The following is a 15,453-nucleotide window of genomic DNA, read 5'->3' on the forward strand; positions in this document are numbered from 1 at the left end:
TTTGTTGGAAGGATTGGGTGTGCTAGCTTGTACTCCTTTTTGCTGTCCCTAAGGTCACTTTCAGTGTCATATTCTTGGTTTGCTGTAGTCACTAGACCAATTTTTTGTCACTGTATATTATCTCCTTGATTTCATTTTCAGGGATTTTGTCCTGCTAAGCGGGCAAGGAGATCTTGCTGTTTGGTGAAGGGGGATAAAACAGCTGTTGTAGCTAGCTGTGTGCCTGCCTTTCTGGCCAATTCAACTGTTAGCTCTTTGAAAAGCAACTGCTTCTGTTTGCCCTCTAATACTAGAAGGAGTTCAGGAAAATAGCTTATGTTTGAATTTATACATTCTGTAACTTGGTCAGTTTGGTGTGGTGTCATTACTATTTCTTTAAATGCACAGGACTATCTTTTCCCTGTAGCTTTTTGTTTCCTATTAAAGATGTAGGAAGAAGGAGCGGGCAAAGGAGGAGCCGCAGGAGCCCAGCAGGGCGAAGCTAATCAAGGCAGCTGTCTTTGAATAGCTTTTTCCTCCAATGAGATGAAGCATCTTTTTCATCTTACATAAGCAGACGTTTGCAGATTTTTCCCATGCCGACCTGAACATTCCCTGCCTCTGAATTTCCATTTCCCTGCTAGTCCTTAACCCCCCAGATGCCATCTGGTGTTCTTAACTGTGACCTTTGGATGTATTTTTGTTTCTGTAAGTATATTTTCAGAGTTAGAGACAGCATTTTTGCCTTTTTGGATTAGGTTGTAATATATAGTGCCTGTCAAGGTTTACAGATAGTAATTATTCAAGGAATCTTTCACTTGTTTGACAGAAATGCTCACGTAACTGTTTTTGCACTCTTGTCAGTAGTTTAGGTTGCAAGGATGGTATTTTGAGGAGTGGAGGAGCTGAGGCACCACTTAATTATATGGTTAGTAGAGGGTCAGACACATTCTCTGTGTTCCTAGACTCCAGTCTTCCTCACTTTTTAAAAAAAGGACCCTCATTAAGAGGGTAATGTTTTATTGTTATAATTCCCCCAAATGCTTTGTTTCACTTGGAATGTACTTATTTGCTATTTGGACTTGGATTCTGAAGGGCAGGTTCCCTTTGCTTTCATTTTTCCTTATCATTCATATACAGATTTCTGTCAGTGTATACCTGCTGGCGTCATTCTTTTTGAAAGGTGCTCCCATTAGGGGTTTGTGGAAGGCAGCAGTGAGCACTGCACTCGGGAAGCCTGGTCCCATTCTCTCCTGTAGCTTAGGAGTCTTTGAGTTAGGACTGCACTCAGGGCCTCCAAAACCTCATCTGTAAAGTGACTAGGACAGAATTTTTCCACCTCTGCCTTTCTGTGGATCTTTCTATTTGTTTGTAAACTAGATGTACCAGTACAACTTAGTGAGAGTTTAAATGCGGAAGATTCCAGTTTTCCTTCAAGCTAGACATCATACAACTAGACGAAGACATTGACATTTGTGGATTTATTAAAATCAATTAAAGCAATGCTTAAGATGTAGTTTGACACTATGTCTTCCTGGTGCTTATTGACATACTCGTATTAAGGTACCTCAATGCCATCTTCTTGTTTTTCTAATTTCTATGTCTCATATGTATTTTTTCTTCTAGATGATGGAATAAAGCAGTTTTTCTCCCCTTTCCTTCCTTTTCCCAGTCATATCTTTACAAAGAAGACAGGATAGGAACAAAATAGCTAGTATTCTTTGAAGGATTTAAAAGTCTAATGTATTGGACACAAACGAGAGATGTCTTACTGATCTGTGAATGAACAACACACATTAATCTGGGCTGTGAACCTGCCTAGCCTTTCTGCAAATTCCTATCAGTTGGGCACATGGTGCTCTACCTTCCTCCCTCCATTCCCCATCCCTACCCTCCCTTCCTTCCTCCTTCCCTTCCTTACAAGAACCTCACTGAATTGGCTCTTGGAAAAACTTAAAATGAGTCAGTGGCCAGATCCACATTCCCTGCCATCCTCTGGGTTGACTTCCTGATTGAGGTCATATGAACAAACTATAAACCCTATCTATTCAGGGGCCCAGGATCTCTGCAAGGGCATCTCTCAGCCTTCAGGCCAGGAGGGCCTCAAGTTGTAGAGAGGGCAGGCCAGCCTTGCCTGTCCTCCTGCTTTGGTAAGGAGTTCCTGTCTTATTTGGACCTGGAGTGTCAGGATGAGGAGAGAATGCCAAGCTTGATGTAATTAGGAAAAATGAGCTCTACAGGGGATTCTGAATAATGTGACAATCCTTCTTCCCAACCCTCACCCCCAGTACTTTGGAAATTATCTTGCACCGTCTCCTCTTGAAATTTTCTTGCATCCATTTAGGAGAGCTGGGAATAGTAGATATTCTTTTTTTTTTTTTTTTTTTTAAAGTATATAAAAGCATTTATTCATTAGAAAACAGGAGACTGGCAAACATTATTGCAAAATGAAAGCAGCTCAACCTAGTTCAGGCAGACTAGTTTAAGAGAAATGTATTGCATTTTGAAGATCATATATGTATTTAAAAAAACAAGGTGACAGGCAAACAAATATTATACAGGGATAAGAGAACCAGAATTCAAGATCATCCCACAGGATACCCTGCACAGCAGGGATGAGAAGAGGCAAGATGACTTCCTAAGATCTGTGCCTAAGAGTGGATGCTCTGCGGAGTGGGGTTGTTTTCTTGGGTGTCTCATCTTCTGTCATCTCTGCTGAAAGCTCTTCCTCGCTGGACTCATCGCTTGAGAAGACAACCTTGGGTTTCTTCTTCCAAGTGTGCTGCTGAGTTTTTGGAAGTTGACGGGTAGTACGGCGAGGCTTAGGTGTGACAAAGTCATTGTCTGCAGAGGCAGAGGCCAAAGGCTGATGCCTAGGGACAGAAGATTGTTTCCTGGCTGATGGGGCTCTCTGGCTACCTCCTTGGCCAATCTCAAGCTCCTCTATTCTATTTAATCCTCTGGTGTGACAGGCCCGAAGCTTCTGCTCGAATTCATCTATTATAGCCTTGCCCTCAGGTTTGGCCCCTCTTCGCAATTTGCCTACAACAGACAAAAGAGCTCCGAAGATGGACTCATCTGACAGTTTATCTCCAAAGCAGTCAAAATTGTCGAGCATCTTGCGGAGACCTCGCTCTGTGAGGGGCAGCTGTGACATGCAGTAGGCCAGGTCCCGGTACTGTCGCTCAGTTCGGGCTGTGCGGAACCGCTGACATAGCTTCTCCACCAAGCTCTCGGTCTGCTTGTCCTTGGTGATGTAGGAGAGGAGCTGCTTCATGATGGTGTGAAAACACTCTTCCTCCACCCCACCCTCGGGGTCTGACAGGCGGCTGATGATATCTGGAAGGAGATTATAGATGGCGTTGCCCTTGTGAGAAAGCTCATTGAAGAAGTTCTTGGCTAAGGCAGCGATCTGAGGCTCAGGGTCGATGAGCAGCACAGCCATCTCGCTCACCTGCCCCTTCACTTTTACCATGTCCTTTAGGATCAAGTGGGTCATCACCAGCCCTGCTGTCTTCCGCACTTGTGGAGCTGGGTCCCTGAGGCGAGCATACAGATGAGGTGTCCAGGGATCCACCAAGTTGGGAAAACGGATGGCCAGATCCCCAGTAGCAATCATGAGATTAGACCGAACAATGGGGAGCGAAGACTTTTCTAGCATGGTGAACAGAAGACGAAGCTGGGAGTCACAGAAAGTAGCACTGATCATGCAGAACTTGCCAAGGGCAAGTGAAGCAGCTGCAGAGAGGTCTGGGTTGCCATAGAGGCCAGGGTTGTTGCAGACTTTGAGCAAAAGTGGAACAAAGGCAGCCAGTATCTGTTTGCCATCCAACAGTTCCATCTCACAGATGCTACGGATTAATTCTGCCTTTAGAAAATGGTAACTTGTGGACGCTAGGAGAGATATGATAGGAAACTGTATTCTAGACTTGGGTCCTAATTTATAAGATAGATCTCCACTTAACTAGAAATAGGATTATACATTTTGAAATTAGCAAGTAAAAAGAAGTAACCTCATAATACGAGAAAAATTACTGGTATTTAAAACTGTTCTTTGTGAACCTAAATTGCTTAACTTTTCATGTACTACTGGAAGAGTGGAAGTCTATATAAAATATACAAAATTTTGGTTATTGTTCAGAATGAAGAATTAAGCTCTATGGATCAAAATAACATTTCTACTGAATATTTAAAAATGATAGTATTGCAGAACACTTATTGGTGTAGAAGCTGCTTTGGTCTTATCTTCAGTGAATCCTGAGGGTGAAGGGATGATGCTTAGCATATTGTATATGGTTTTTTTTCTTTTTCTCTTTATACTTTAGTCAGAAGAACCCAGGTGTGGAATCTTGAAATACAGACATTTTTTGATGTCATCAGCCCAATTCCAGTTGGTGGTCAAGTAATCATAGCCATTCCTGAATTAAAAATACAGCAGACAAACAACATTACACTTCAACCTGGGGCAAGGATTGTTGAGCTGTCTGTGAAAATTAAGAAGGTGAATGAAGGTGTTTCCTGAGCAGCCCTGGATGAAAGTGAAAGCTGTTCACAAGAAATGGTTAAAAAGAAGGGTCTAAATATGAAAAAAAAAAAATCTACTTCCTTCATTTATTTTTTTCATTGTATCCTCTATTTTTAAACTTTCATAAATTTTGTGAGAGTATAAGGAATGATTGTTTTTGAATTTTAAAATTAAGAAAATGGAGAATATATGATGACTTTGGCAATCTTTCCTCTCAAGACAGTTGTATTTGGATTTTTCCTGTAGTATTTGCAGTATCTTAAATACAAAATACTTTCTACAAGTTATACTTCAGTGCAGTGAGTATTTTTGTTATGTGTTAATTATTTTGAATACTGGTGCTTACTCTGTATGTAGATTCTAATTCTAAACTCATGATTTTTCATTGGAAGGAGCAGGATGGATTTTTACCTCCCCCCTTTTTCTGTTCCTCTGATTGATAATTATGAACTGAAAAGGATGGAGCAAAATCACATTCAGTAACTATTTAGATAAAGTAAGAACTCCACATGATTTCCCGGTTCTGGTCTTGAAAGAACAGTCAACTTCAAAGTCCAAGTCTAAGTGTTAAGGATGTAGGATAAGTGTCAGCTTGAGAGAGATAGGAAGGGTTGTTTTTCTGAACATACATGTTTTTCTGTTCTTTCCATTCCCTTTTGGTGTTTAAATCTGTGCTGACCTTCTAGCACATTGGTTTTTAAAATACTACCAGTGGGTTGGTATGATTTAGCATGATATAGGTAGGGAGACTTAAATTGCATAGAACCTAGAGTTTCTGTGCTTGACTATATGAGAAACTGATATAATGCTGTTATCTTATTTCTTAAAAGAATACTCCTGTGGAAACTTGGTGGCCTCATGGACATGGAAATCAGACTGGGTATAACATGAAAATTCTTTTTAAACTGGATAAAGATTTAACTATTGAAAGATCAGCTAAGGTAAGTAAATACTTTAAAATGTTTTATGTAAAATTATATTTCTTGGGCCAGGACTGTAGCTCAGTGGCAGAGTGCTTGCCTATCATGTGTGAGGCACTGGGTTTGATCCTTAACACCACATAAAAATGAACAAATGAAGGCATTCTGTCCATCTACAACTCCAAAAATATTTTTAAAAATTATATTTTTTTGTTAAAATAGTAGTATAGAGCTTTGGAGGAAAAGAAGAAACCAGCAAAACTTACAACTCTTCCAGAGTAGCAGCATTCAGAAGCTTCTGTGTATATGTATTTAAATTTATATTTTGAATGGATCAGACTTTACATATTATTTTGGCAATAGTAATCTCTTTTGGCACTTTTATATCCCACCTCCCCCCATGGTGCTGAGGATTGAAGTCAGATCTTCACACGTGCTAGGCAAGTGATTACTACTGAGCTACACCCCAGTTCTTCTCCTGCTGTGCTTTTAAATTCTGCTTCATTTTCAAGTAATACATATGTATAATTTTAAAGCTCAAGTATTACTAGAAGATTCATATAAAAATGGGACTTCTTACCTAACTCTTCCTATTCCTATTTCCTAATCCTTAGAGCCAAAAATTTTAATTTCTATTTGTTTCTTTTGCTATTTGACTTCATTTTCCCAAATAACATGCTACTTCTGGAGTTTTCTCATTTTTCAGACTTGCCCAGTTCAGGATACAATGCTAAGAATTGGAAAGAACTTCACTTTATTATTTTTTAAGTCTAGGACACTTCAAGTGCCTTTTCCTTATATGTAAGACTTACAGAATAAAAATGAGGTAACTTGGATCTGGCTTATAACAGTCACAGTGTATAGCACGTGGTAACAGTATTAATCCTGCTCATAGATTTCACCTTTCCTGCAACATCAACCTTTGGTATTTACAGTTGTCCGGAGTTGCCCTCTGGTGTCACCTCTCATGTTTGGTATGACTTCTGTGGGCCAGATTCCATCCACAATTTGGAATATGTCCTTCAGAAGCTCATATTCTATTTTTATTCTATTGAGTTATACTGTAATTTTCTGAAACAGTGTGAAGTGTGTGTTTTTGTGTGTGCATGCCTACAGAGAATAACTGAGAAGAATGTCCTTGACCATTCATTCTTATTCTAACCCTCTTGGCTGAGGACATGTGTTCTCTCACACAATGATTTATTGTGTGTCATCTTCATGAAAATGTAAAAAATATTGAGTCATTCCAATTTGCTACAGAGAAAGAAGGACTTTTGCCTTCTTGAATTTGTGGTAAACAATTCTATTTCATTCAAACTAATACGGTTGCATAATTGTTCATTATATGTGAAGATGTCAACCTTTGAATTGCACAGCAACAGGAGTGAAGAGGGTAGGGTACATCGCCCCACACCCCACATTCATACATGTGTGTGAAATGCGTACTTTTACTGTGGCTGCTGTAGAGTTTGTTATTTCTGAGGCTCATTCATTGAGTCAATACTTAGGGTACCTACTGTGTTTATGCTACTATGCTAGGTATTGGTGGTAGAACTGGGAGTAAGACATTTCTCTTTGAGACTCTGATAAAACTGGTTATAATAAAGGGTGAGGAGTACTTTAGAGAACTAGAGTACTGTGGAAGCATAGAGCAGGGCATTCTGGGAAGATCCCTAGAGGCCACAGTATCTGGATCCTGAGGGATAAGCAGAATTTGTAATACAGCAGAGAGCAGAGAGACTCAAAGGAGTGTTGTGTGTTTGTAGAAGTGAAAGAAATTCCAGTGCTACTGTTATTAAGCTTGAAGTTTTAGGACAAGAGATGATGTCATTAAGGCAGGCTAGGGCAAGACCATGCATAGCCTAGTAAACTGTGTAATGGAACTAGTGCTTCCCCAGGGCAGTGGGGATTCTTGGAAGGGGTTGAGTAATGATCGTATTTGTGTTTCACAAAGATTGTGTCACTTAGATTGGAAGACTAGCAAGAGCAGGAGGCCAGTTAGAAGACTTTACTGGTAAATCAGGTACAAGATAATGATTGCTTGCTCTACAGAATCAATAAGAATAAAATTTGGAAGAGGATTTTGGAGGTAACTTCATTAAGTATGATGATATGGGGTGGGAGAAAAGGAGTTAAGACTGGCTCTTCAGTTGCTGGCTTGGTCTTCTTATTGAAAGAAGAATAATTATGTCCTTTAAGTTAAATTACTCAGAAAGAAAAGCAGGTTTGGGTGATGGGACAAGGTGGAGATCCCCAAGGAATAATAATTGATAGGTGTTTCATTATACAGGTCTGGAGCTTAAGAATTAGTACTGAATTAGCAATATAGATGTATAAGTTCATGGAATATAGGGACCTGCTTTTAAATTTTTTTCTTTGTTATTAGGACCTAGGACTTGCTAGGCAAGCACTCTACCACTGAGCTAGACTTCCCCAACCCCCCAACAGGACATAGATAATTATATCCTTTGGTAGGGGATGAACTACCTAAGAGACTGTACAGAAAGGACAGAATCCCAGGGGATAATAATCAGTAAGGAAGGAAAGGGGGGAAAGCCCATAGTAGATTCTAAGAAGGAATGATCAAAGAGGTAGAGCTGACCTATTTGAGTAGGGAGTTGTAGAAACCAGAGGGAGAAAATATTTTAAGAAGCAGGAAATGTTAATGAGTATCAAATGCTGTAAGAGAGTTCAAATTAGAAAAGATTGAGAAAGATCCTTTAGGTTTGGCAGCAAGAAGATCACCAGTTACCTTGACCAGAATGGAAATCAAATTGCAATGGATCTAAGAAATGACTGAGTTGAGGTCCATGGGGACAGTGATTATAGGCTACTGTTTTAAGAGGTATGACTGGGAACCACACCCAATCCATATTGTAATGGTAGCCAGTTGGGGTTCAGGAGATTGGCTATATACCAACTGGTGACTGAGCACTAAGGAAACATATTGAAGTAAAAAGACAGTCTTTTCACAGATGGAGAAAGGTGGTGTACACAGAATGGATTAGAATTGGAGCTAATAATGTGAACTCATGTGTTTCATTGTGTATGGCTAAAGAAATAAATGTAGATGTACATGTATGTGTCTGAATGGATGACAATTCTGTTCTTTGAGTTAAATTCCTCAGAAAGAAGACCAGGCTTACTCTACACACACACACACACACACACACACACACACACACACACACACACACACACACCAGCCCTTGCCCAGAGGTCCTGGGAATAGTGGCATTCTTCTAGAAGCAATGAACAGAGCTTGTTCCCATATCTTGGTTTTCTAATACCACTGTCTTGTAAAAGGTATAAGGGCCCTTTGGGGAAATGTCTGATTCTGGGGGAGGAGTCTGAAATCTCGTACTATGCCCGAAAGTAAGGAGGTACTCAGGAATGTGACACATCCAAAGGTTACAGGACCAGTGTAATGAGGGTCTTACTGGCCAAATCTGGGAGAATTTGAGCATCAAAATAAATAATGATAGTAAAAGATTTTAACCCATTAAATACAATGAAAATCCTTGAGTGTACACTTTTATAAAGAAATAAGTAAATGAGTGAGAGGGAAAGAAAAGAAAGTCATTTCATAAGGTAGAATGTCAACTAATAAATGCAGAAGAAATGGTGGAACTGGACATTTGATAACACTGTAGTTATAAGTAATTCATGTAAGAAATGTAAATAGATGCCAAAATTAGGGTGTAAAAGTGATATGAAATATGATATATTTATATAGACCCAAAGCATCTCTCAACAAATTATAATGGAGAAAATTATAATGGAGAAAAAATACATAGAGATACCTAATTGATACTTTCTTGATGAATTAAGATTATTTTCACCAATGAAACAAAGTGACATTGTGTCCATCCAGTAAGCTGCCACACGAAGGACACAGCATTACTTCTGTTTGTACTTCCAAAAGCAAGACAGTCTGAATTTAATTATAGGGAAACACCAAAACATTTCCATTTGCTAAAATTCTTTAAGTCTACTTCTTGTCAATCTACTGTAATGTCAAGGAAAGACTGAGGACTGTTTCATAAGCAAAGAAACCATAAAGGCATAATGAGTAGGTGTGGTGTGTGATATTTTTTTGTTATAATTAATGTTATTGGGATGACTGATGAACTTGAATGGGATCTCTGGGTGAAGGGTATGCAGGAGTTCTTTGTACTATTGTTGCAACTTGTCTATGAGTCTGAAGTTGTTATAACATTAAAAAGCATACCACTAAAGGATGAAAAGCAACAACTGCAAAATTCTGAATGGAAGGGAGCAGCAAGAGGAAAAGACTGAAAATAGTTTAAAAATCAGGAGAGAGTAGAGAGTCTTTGATCAGGCAAGAGGAGATGGCATCCACTATACTCATGGATGGGTTCACTTTGGGATAAGGGACTCTGTTCTTTGGTTGTAATAGGGGTACAGGTAAAATAGCATATATAGAGGAAAGGAGGCAACTTGAGGATGGGGGAAATTTTGAAGGTGTCTGGGACCACTGAAGTCTATTTCCTTTGTGTTGGATTTGCAAACTGTTCTTTCTGCACAGTTGTAAGAGGAAAAACTGAGCCTGAGACAAAAATGTTTAGGGAATTCTAGTCAAATAACTTTTTTTTTTTCTCCTGGGAACTAGGTTGTAATGCCATCTGCTGAGCTTAATTTGGGCAAGTTGGAAATTTGAGGAAAATGAAGGTTAAGATGGTCATTCTAGAAAAAGGTCAGAAACAGCTGAGGCAACATTGTAGCATTGTTAGGCAGCATGAAGGCCTAGTTGAGGTTGAAGACTGACTCTCTGAGAATCAGAATGCCTTTACTCTGAAAGGTTATTGATTTTGGATTGCAACACATTAGGCTAGTTGGTAAGTGGTGTTTTGCAAGGCATTTTAAATGGGTGACTGGGTTTGAAACTGTTTCCCAGGCCTTCTACCTACCCTGCTTGTACACTTGCTAGTTAAATCTCTCACATTGAGCAATACTTTAAAGTTTGAGGTGAAAGTTGGGTCCAGAAGTAAAACTATACGGTATGTTTCTATCTTATTTTCTGGATTTGTGGGTATAATGCTATGGTTTCTGAAATTACCTTCTTATTTTTAAAATGGAAGAAGAGCAATAAATAATTCTATATTGTGTAGGAGTCTTTTCTTTTTTATAAATTCATATAACCAAAAGGTCTCCTTGGGACAAGAAAAAGTGGTTTGGAGGCTTATGTAATTTATGATTTAAATTATTCACCTTTAGGCTTTTCAAACCTTTATAATATAGACTTATCAGGGGACATGGATACGAGGAAACTTTAAAGGAGAATCCTGATCATTATACCCTGTATTTCTTTTGTAAGATTTCAAAAAGCTAGCTCTAACAATCATATAGAAATCTTAAGGTACTATTTTATTTAGCCTGTAAAACCTTACCTAGGATATTTTAGTCATTTTGTATTTTGTTCTTGGAAGATTCAGAAGAGAAAAAGTGTTAAAGGAAGAAAGGATAAAGGGTAAGATAATTTAATTTGAAGAAGAGCTAAGGAGATGCTTGATAGTTCTTTAGTTTGTTTTCTGATGACTTTTGTTTTTTCATACATCTATAGTAGGATACAGTGGAAGAGGAAGTGACCTAAGAGTGGAATGTGTGAGATTGAGGTCACCTATGGGAGAGACGCTCTGATAACCAAGGGTGTTGATACTAATGTGAATGACTGAGAAACAGTCCATATTCATTTTCAGTGGGAACTTTCAAATGGTATATCTGACCATTTTTTAATTTGACTAGGATGGTTGAGGCTGGGTTGAATTATCCCTTATGACTCCCTACAACTTAACTCCATGATTGCCCAATAAAAGAAACTAGAATGGATAAAAAAAAAAAAAAAAAAAAAAACTAGAATGAAACAGGAATTAGAAATCTTTGCAAGTTTTAGGATCAATGTGTGCTTTTGAAATTAACATAAAATGTATATATTAATGCCAGATTTGGTAAAAGCAAGATATCTAGCTTACTTTTGTTTCTTTTCAGATAGGTTCTTTTTCAATTTCTCACCAATCAAACTTCCAAATCTTTTGGATATTTCAGATTTGCCTGTGTTTCAGCAAACCAGCATCTGCATCTTTACCTTCAGTGTCTATATCCTGGCTAGGGTTTCTTAGTCTTATTATTATTTTTTTTTTAGCCTTTCTCTAATGGGTATGACAAAAATTCCTTTTTATGTTTTATTCATTGTAAAATATAACACATATACAGAGAAATACACAGAACATAGCTGATAAGTTTAATGTGTTATCAGAAAATAAGCACTTACGTAACCTTCACCACAATCAAGAAATAGAATAGACCAATTAGAACAAATAAAAAAAAATTAAAAAAGAAATAGAACAGTATGCGCTCCTCAAAAGTTCCTCTTTGTGAGCCTCCACAATCATTGCTGCCCCTCCTTCCAGTGACCCACTATTCTGACATCAAGCACTGGCTTATTTTTGCTCATTACACAGGACCATGCAGTAGTATTGTGTTGTGGCTGGCTAAATTGAAATTAACTGTCTAAGAGACAGAGAGCTTGGGGTATAGCTCAGTGGTAGAGTAATTAACTAGTATGTGCAAGGCCCTGGTATTGGTCCCTAGCATTGAAAAAATAAAAACAAAAAAGAAGTAGCATTCTGTGATACCCTCCACCAAGTGAAAAGTCTCTTCCAGCTGACCAGATTCAAGTGCTATCTTAGACTTCCTAGCCTTCAGAACCATGAACTTAATAAACCTATATTCTTTCTAAATTACCCAGTTGCAGGTATTTTCTTATAGCAACAGGAAAGGACTTAAGACAAAGTGACTCTGGAGTAAGTAGTTTAAGCTTGAAAAAAACTAATATGAGGAAAAAAAATCAACCTGTACTTTAAACATTATAAATAATAAAATAAAACATGAGTTTTGGGATATCATAAATTCTGCCAAACCCATCATTGTATGAGGGAACCTTAGAATGTGAGCCTAGGAAAGTCAACTTTATTAGTTTGGAAAGCCAAGTTGATTTTTTAGCAAAAGAGAAAGCTTTGTATGTTAGTGGGAATGGGAGATGGGGTAGATGAAATAAAAAGTGCCCAGTCACTGCCTGGTTTTGCCACTTTGTGCCTAGATAAATTGTTTTATCCTACTAATGGATCACACTGGATTGACTAGGAAATGTGTGTTAGTAGCATAAATGTTTTTGAATGACAATTATGGTTTGCCTTTCTGGAAAAATAGAAAATATATTCATTGATATTTGTCTTTACCATAGCTTATTTCACGAGTCTTCCAAGTATTCCCTATATAACATAATTCATTTTGCTAAAAGCAACAGAGGGCAGTTGCTATTTATACTCATTCCTGGTATCAAGATTCTTTGATTAATTTGTTATAAGAAAGTAAATAAAGTAATGTAATAATGTGTTTCACAATGTTAGAACTTGTATTTCTCAATTCCCAAGTCAGAAGAAGTAAAATATTGCCAACTGGCATTATAATTAGGAAAAAAATTGAGATTTATTCTTTTTCTTTAAAATTTTTTTTCCACTTCATTCTTTATCACTTAAATTCCCATTTTTATCTTTTCAATTTCCATAGGGCAGAAAGAGAACATAACACTAGTGGAATTTTCCCTTTTTTCTTTCTAAGTGCTACTCTGGACTCTCTAAAGATCTTTAGAATCCAGAAGCCAGATGAGATGGAATTCATAATAATCAAGGTGTGTTTCCATACTGAGAGTTTGCAGAAACTGTGAAGTATGTCTCCTTTCATGTTAGCTTCCTAGGGCTGTCAGAACAAATTATAACAAACAGGTTAGCTTTAAACAACAAGAATTTGTTCTTTTGTAGTTCCGTAGGTTGGAAGTTCAAATCCAAGGTTTTGGCAGAGCCGTGTCCCTTCTAAAGACTAGGGAGCATCCTTTCTTACCTCTTCCTGCTTCTTGTCATTGCCAGCAATCCTCGGCATTCCTTGATTTGTAGAAACCTCACTCTAATCTGTCTCTGTCATCCTAAGGCCCTTTTCTTTTCTCATAAGGTCACCAGCCATTGGGTTAGAGCCTGATATGACTCCCTTCTAACTAAACTAATTTTACCTGCAGATATGCTATTTCTAAATAAGGTCTCATTTTGAATTTTGGGGTGAACATGAATTTTGGAGCTGTACTGTGCAACACAGTACACCTTCCTTCATCCTCTCCCTGACAAAAGTTTAAGGATTTCCAAAATGGCTGTAGGCACTGTCTTTCTCAGAGTGGGCCATAATAGCAGTTCACCCTAGGTGTAGGCATGAAATGGGCACATTTCATATAAACTACAGTTTCACATGGATTATTATTATTATGTATTAGTAGTTCTAAACAATGCCAGTGATAGTCCCTTCAAATCTTTCATTGGTTCAAGTTGTACATATGTGTGTGGTTACTCTTGAATTTTCATAATATATATGTAGGTTTTGATTCAGCACATTTCTATTATTAATCATTTGATAAATGTTATATTCTACATGAAAGTTAATTTGGAGAACTCTAAGTCATGCAGTTGTGCCCAGGCAAATAGACTCCTTTTCATATAGTTGTTTTGAAAGCAAAGTTTATAACAGTTTGTTTGAGTTTGCTTGGAACACAGTTCATGTCTCCAGCCCTTGCCTTTATATTAGTCAGCTTTTTGTCATTGTGACCAAAATGCCTGACAAGAAAAACTTAAAGGAGGAGCAGTTTATTTGGGGTTCACGGTTTCAGAGGTTCAGTCCGTGATCAGCTAACTCCATTGCTCTGGGTCTGAGACAAAGCAGAACGTCATGGCTAAAGGGTGTGATAGTGGAAAGTTGTGCAGCTCGTGGAAGTTGGGCAGCAGAGAATGAGTGAGCAGGTGAGGAGCCAGGGACAAAATATAATCCCCAAGGGCATGCCTTCAGTGACTGACTTCCTTCAGTCACCTCTGACCTGCCTACAATTAGCACCCAGTATTCCATTCAAATTATTATAATCCACTGATAAGGTTTCAGCTCTTGTAATCTAACCATTCACCTCTGAATATTCCTGCATTACTACATGAGCTTTTGGGGGGACATCACATATACAAACTATAACACCTTAGTACATATTTTTGCATTTAAAAAAAGTTAGAAATCACAGTGATCATAAACAAGAAGAAACTCAGTGAGAGTTACTTTGAACTCTTTTTTGGAGTCTCTTTAATATTAAAAAATTTATAAAAGGAAAAATGTAAACTGTGGGGGTAATATGTAATTTTTTTGTAATACATAACTTTTTTGTATATTTTAGTTCACATGGAATAGTCCAGTTTTAATAGTATCTTTACAATTGAAATTACTTTTTTATATTTGTTAATTGCTTTAAAATTAAAGAAAAAATAAAAGTAAAACATGCTATTAGTGGGATACTTTTGTTGGGACAGATAGTAAAAAAAAAAAAAAAGCATATCTTTGAATACTTTTTTACTTCACTAGAGAGATATAGAGATCCAACATACAAGTTGATCAGATAGGTCCATATAGAAGATAGTCAAGTTGAAACAAAGAAATACTTGCATTTCTGGAAAGACTGCTGCTGAACTTACAGAGGGTATCTTCAAATAACTTGATCATTGTTTCATAAACCTCTGCATGTCCAAGATAAAAGATGCTGCATATATGGTCAAGATTCTCAGTGAAGTTTTTGCAAAAATCAAAGAAATCAATCTCCACCTCCTGGAAATCATTCTCTAAACCTTGAATAATTTGCTTGGAAATATTTCTTTATGTGTGACACTTTTTTAGTACTTTGGAAAAATCCTGTTCATTCTTTTTAATCTCACCTCACAGATGTAAAAAACTATACAAAGTCTCAAAATTCCATCTTAGACAAGATGGAATGTTCATTGTGAAGCTGGGGCACAGATGAGAAAATTTTGAAGAGTTAATCTCAACTTTAAAGTATAGGTACTGTGCCGTCCAAAGAAGACATGGACATGTGAATTATCTCAGATTTTGTTCTCTGCTATATACAGTCATTCTCTTTGGAATTATCTTTTTTCC

At 37.6% G+C, this 15,453-nt stretch overlaps 1 protein-coding gene across 3 annotated transcripts in view; it reads left to right on the forward strand.

The window, feature by feature from the left end:
• Positions 1–15,453, forward strand: part of MANBA (mannosidase beta) — a 120,344-nt gene that overhangs the window by 35,902 nt on the left and 68,989 nt on the right. For all 3 annotated transcript variants that reach the window (XR_013766329.1, XM_079154683.1, XM_079154682.1), the window contains exons 6-7: positions 4,305–4,480; positions 5,335–5,445. Coding sequence is in view for 2 of the 3 variants with exons in the window: in XM_079154683.1 (XP_079010809.1) it covers positions 4,305–4,480; positions 5,335–5,445 (287 nt within the window). In the remaining variant the exon portion in view is untranslated. The remainder of the gene's footprint in view (positions 1–4,304; positions 4,481–5,334; positions 5,446–15,453) is intronic.

Source organism: Sciurus vulgaris (genome assembly GCF_902686455.1).
Source record: "Sciurus vulgaris genome assembly, chromosome: 9".
NCBI lineage: Eukaryota > Metazoa > Chordata > Mammalia > Rodentia > Sciuridae > Sciurus > Sciurus vulgaris.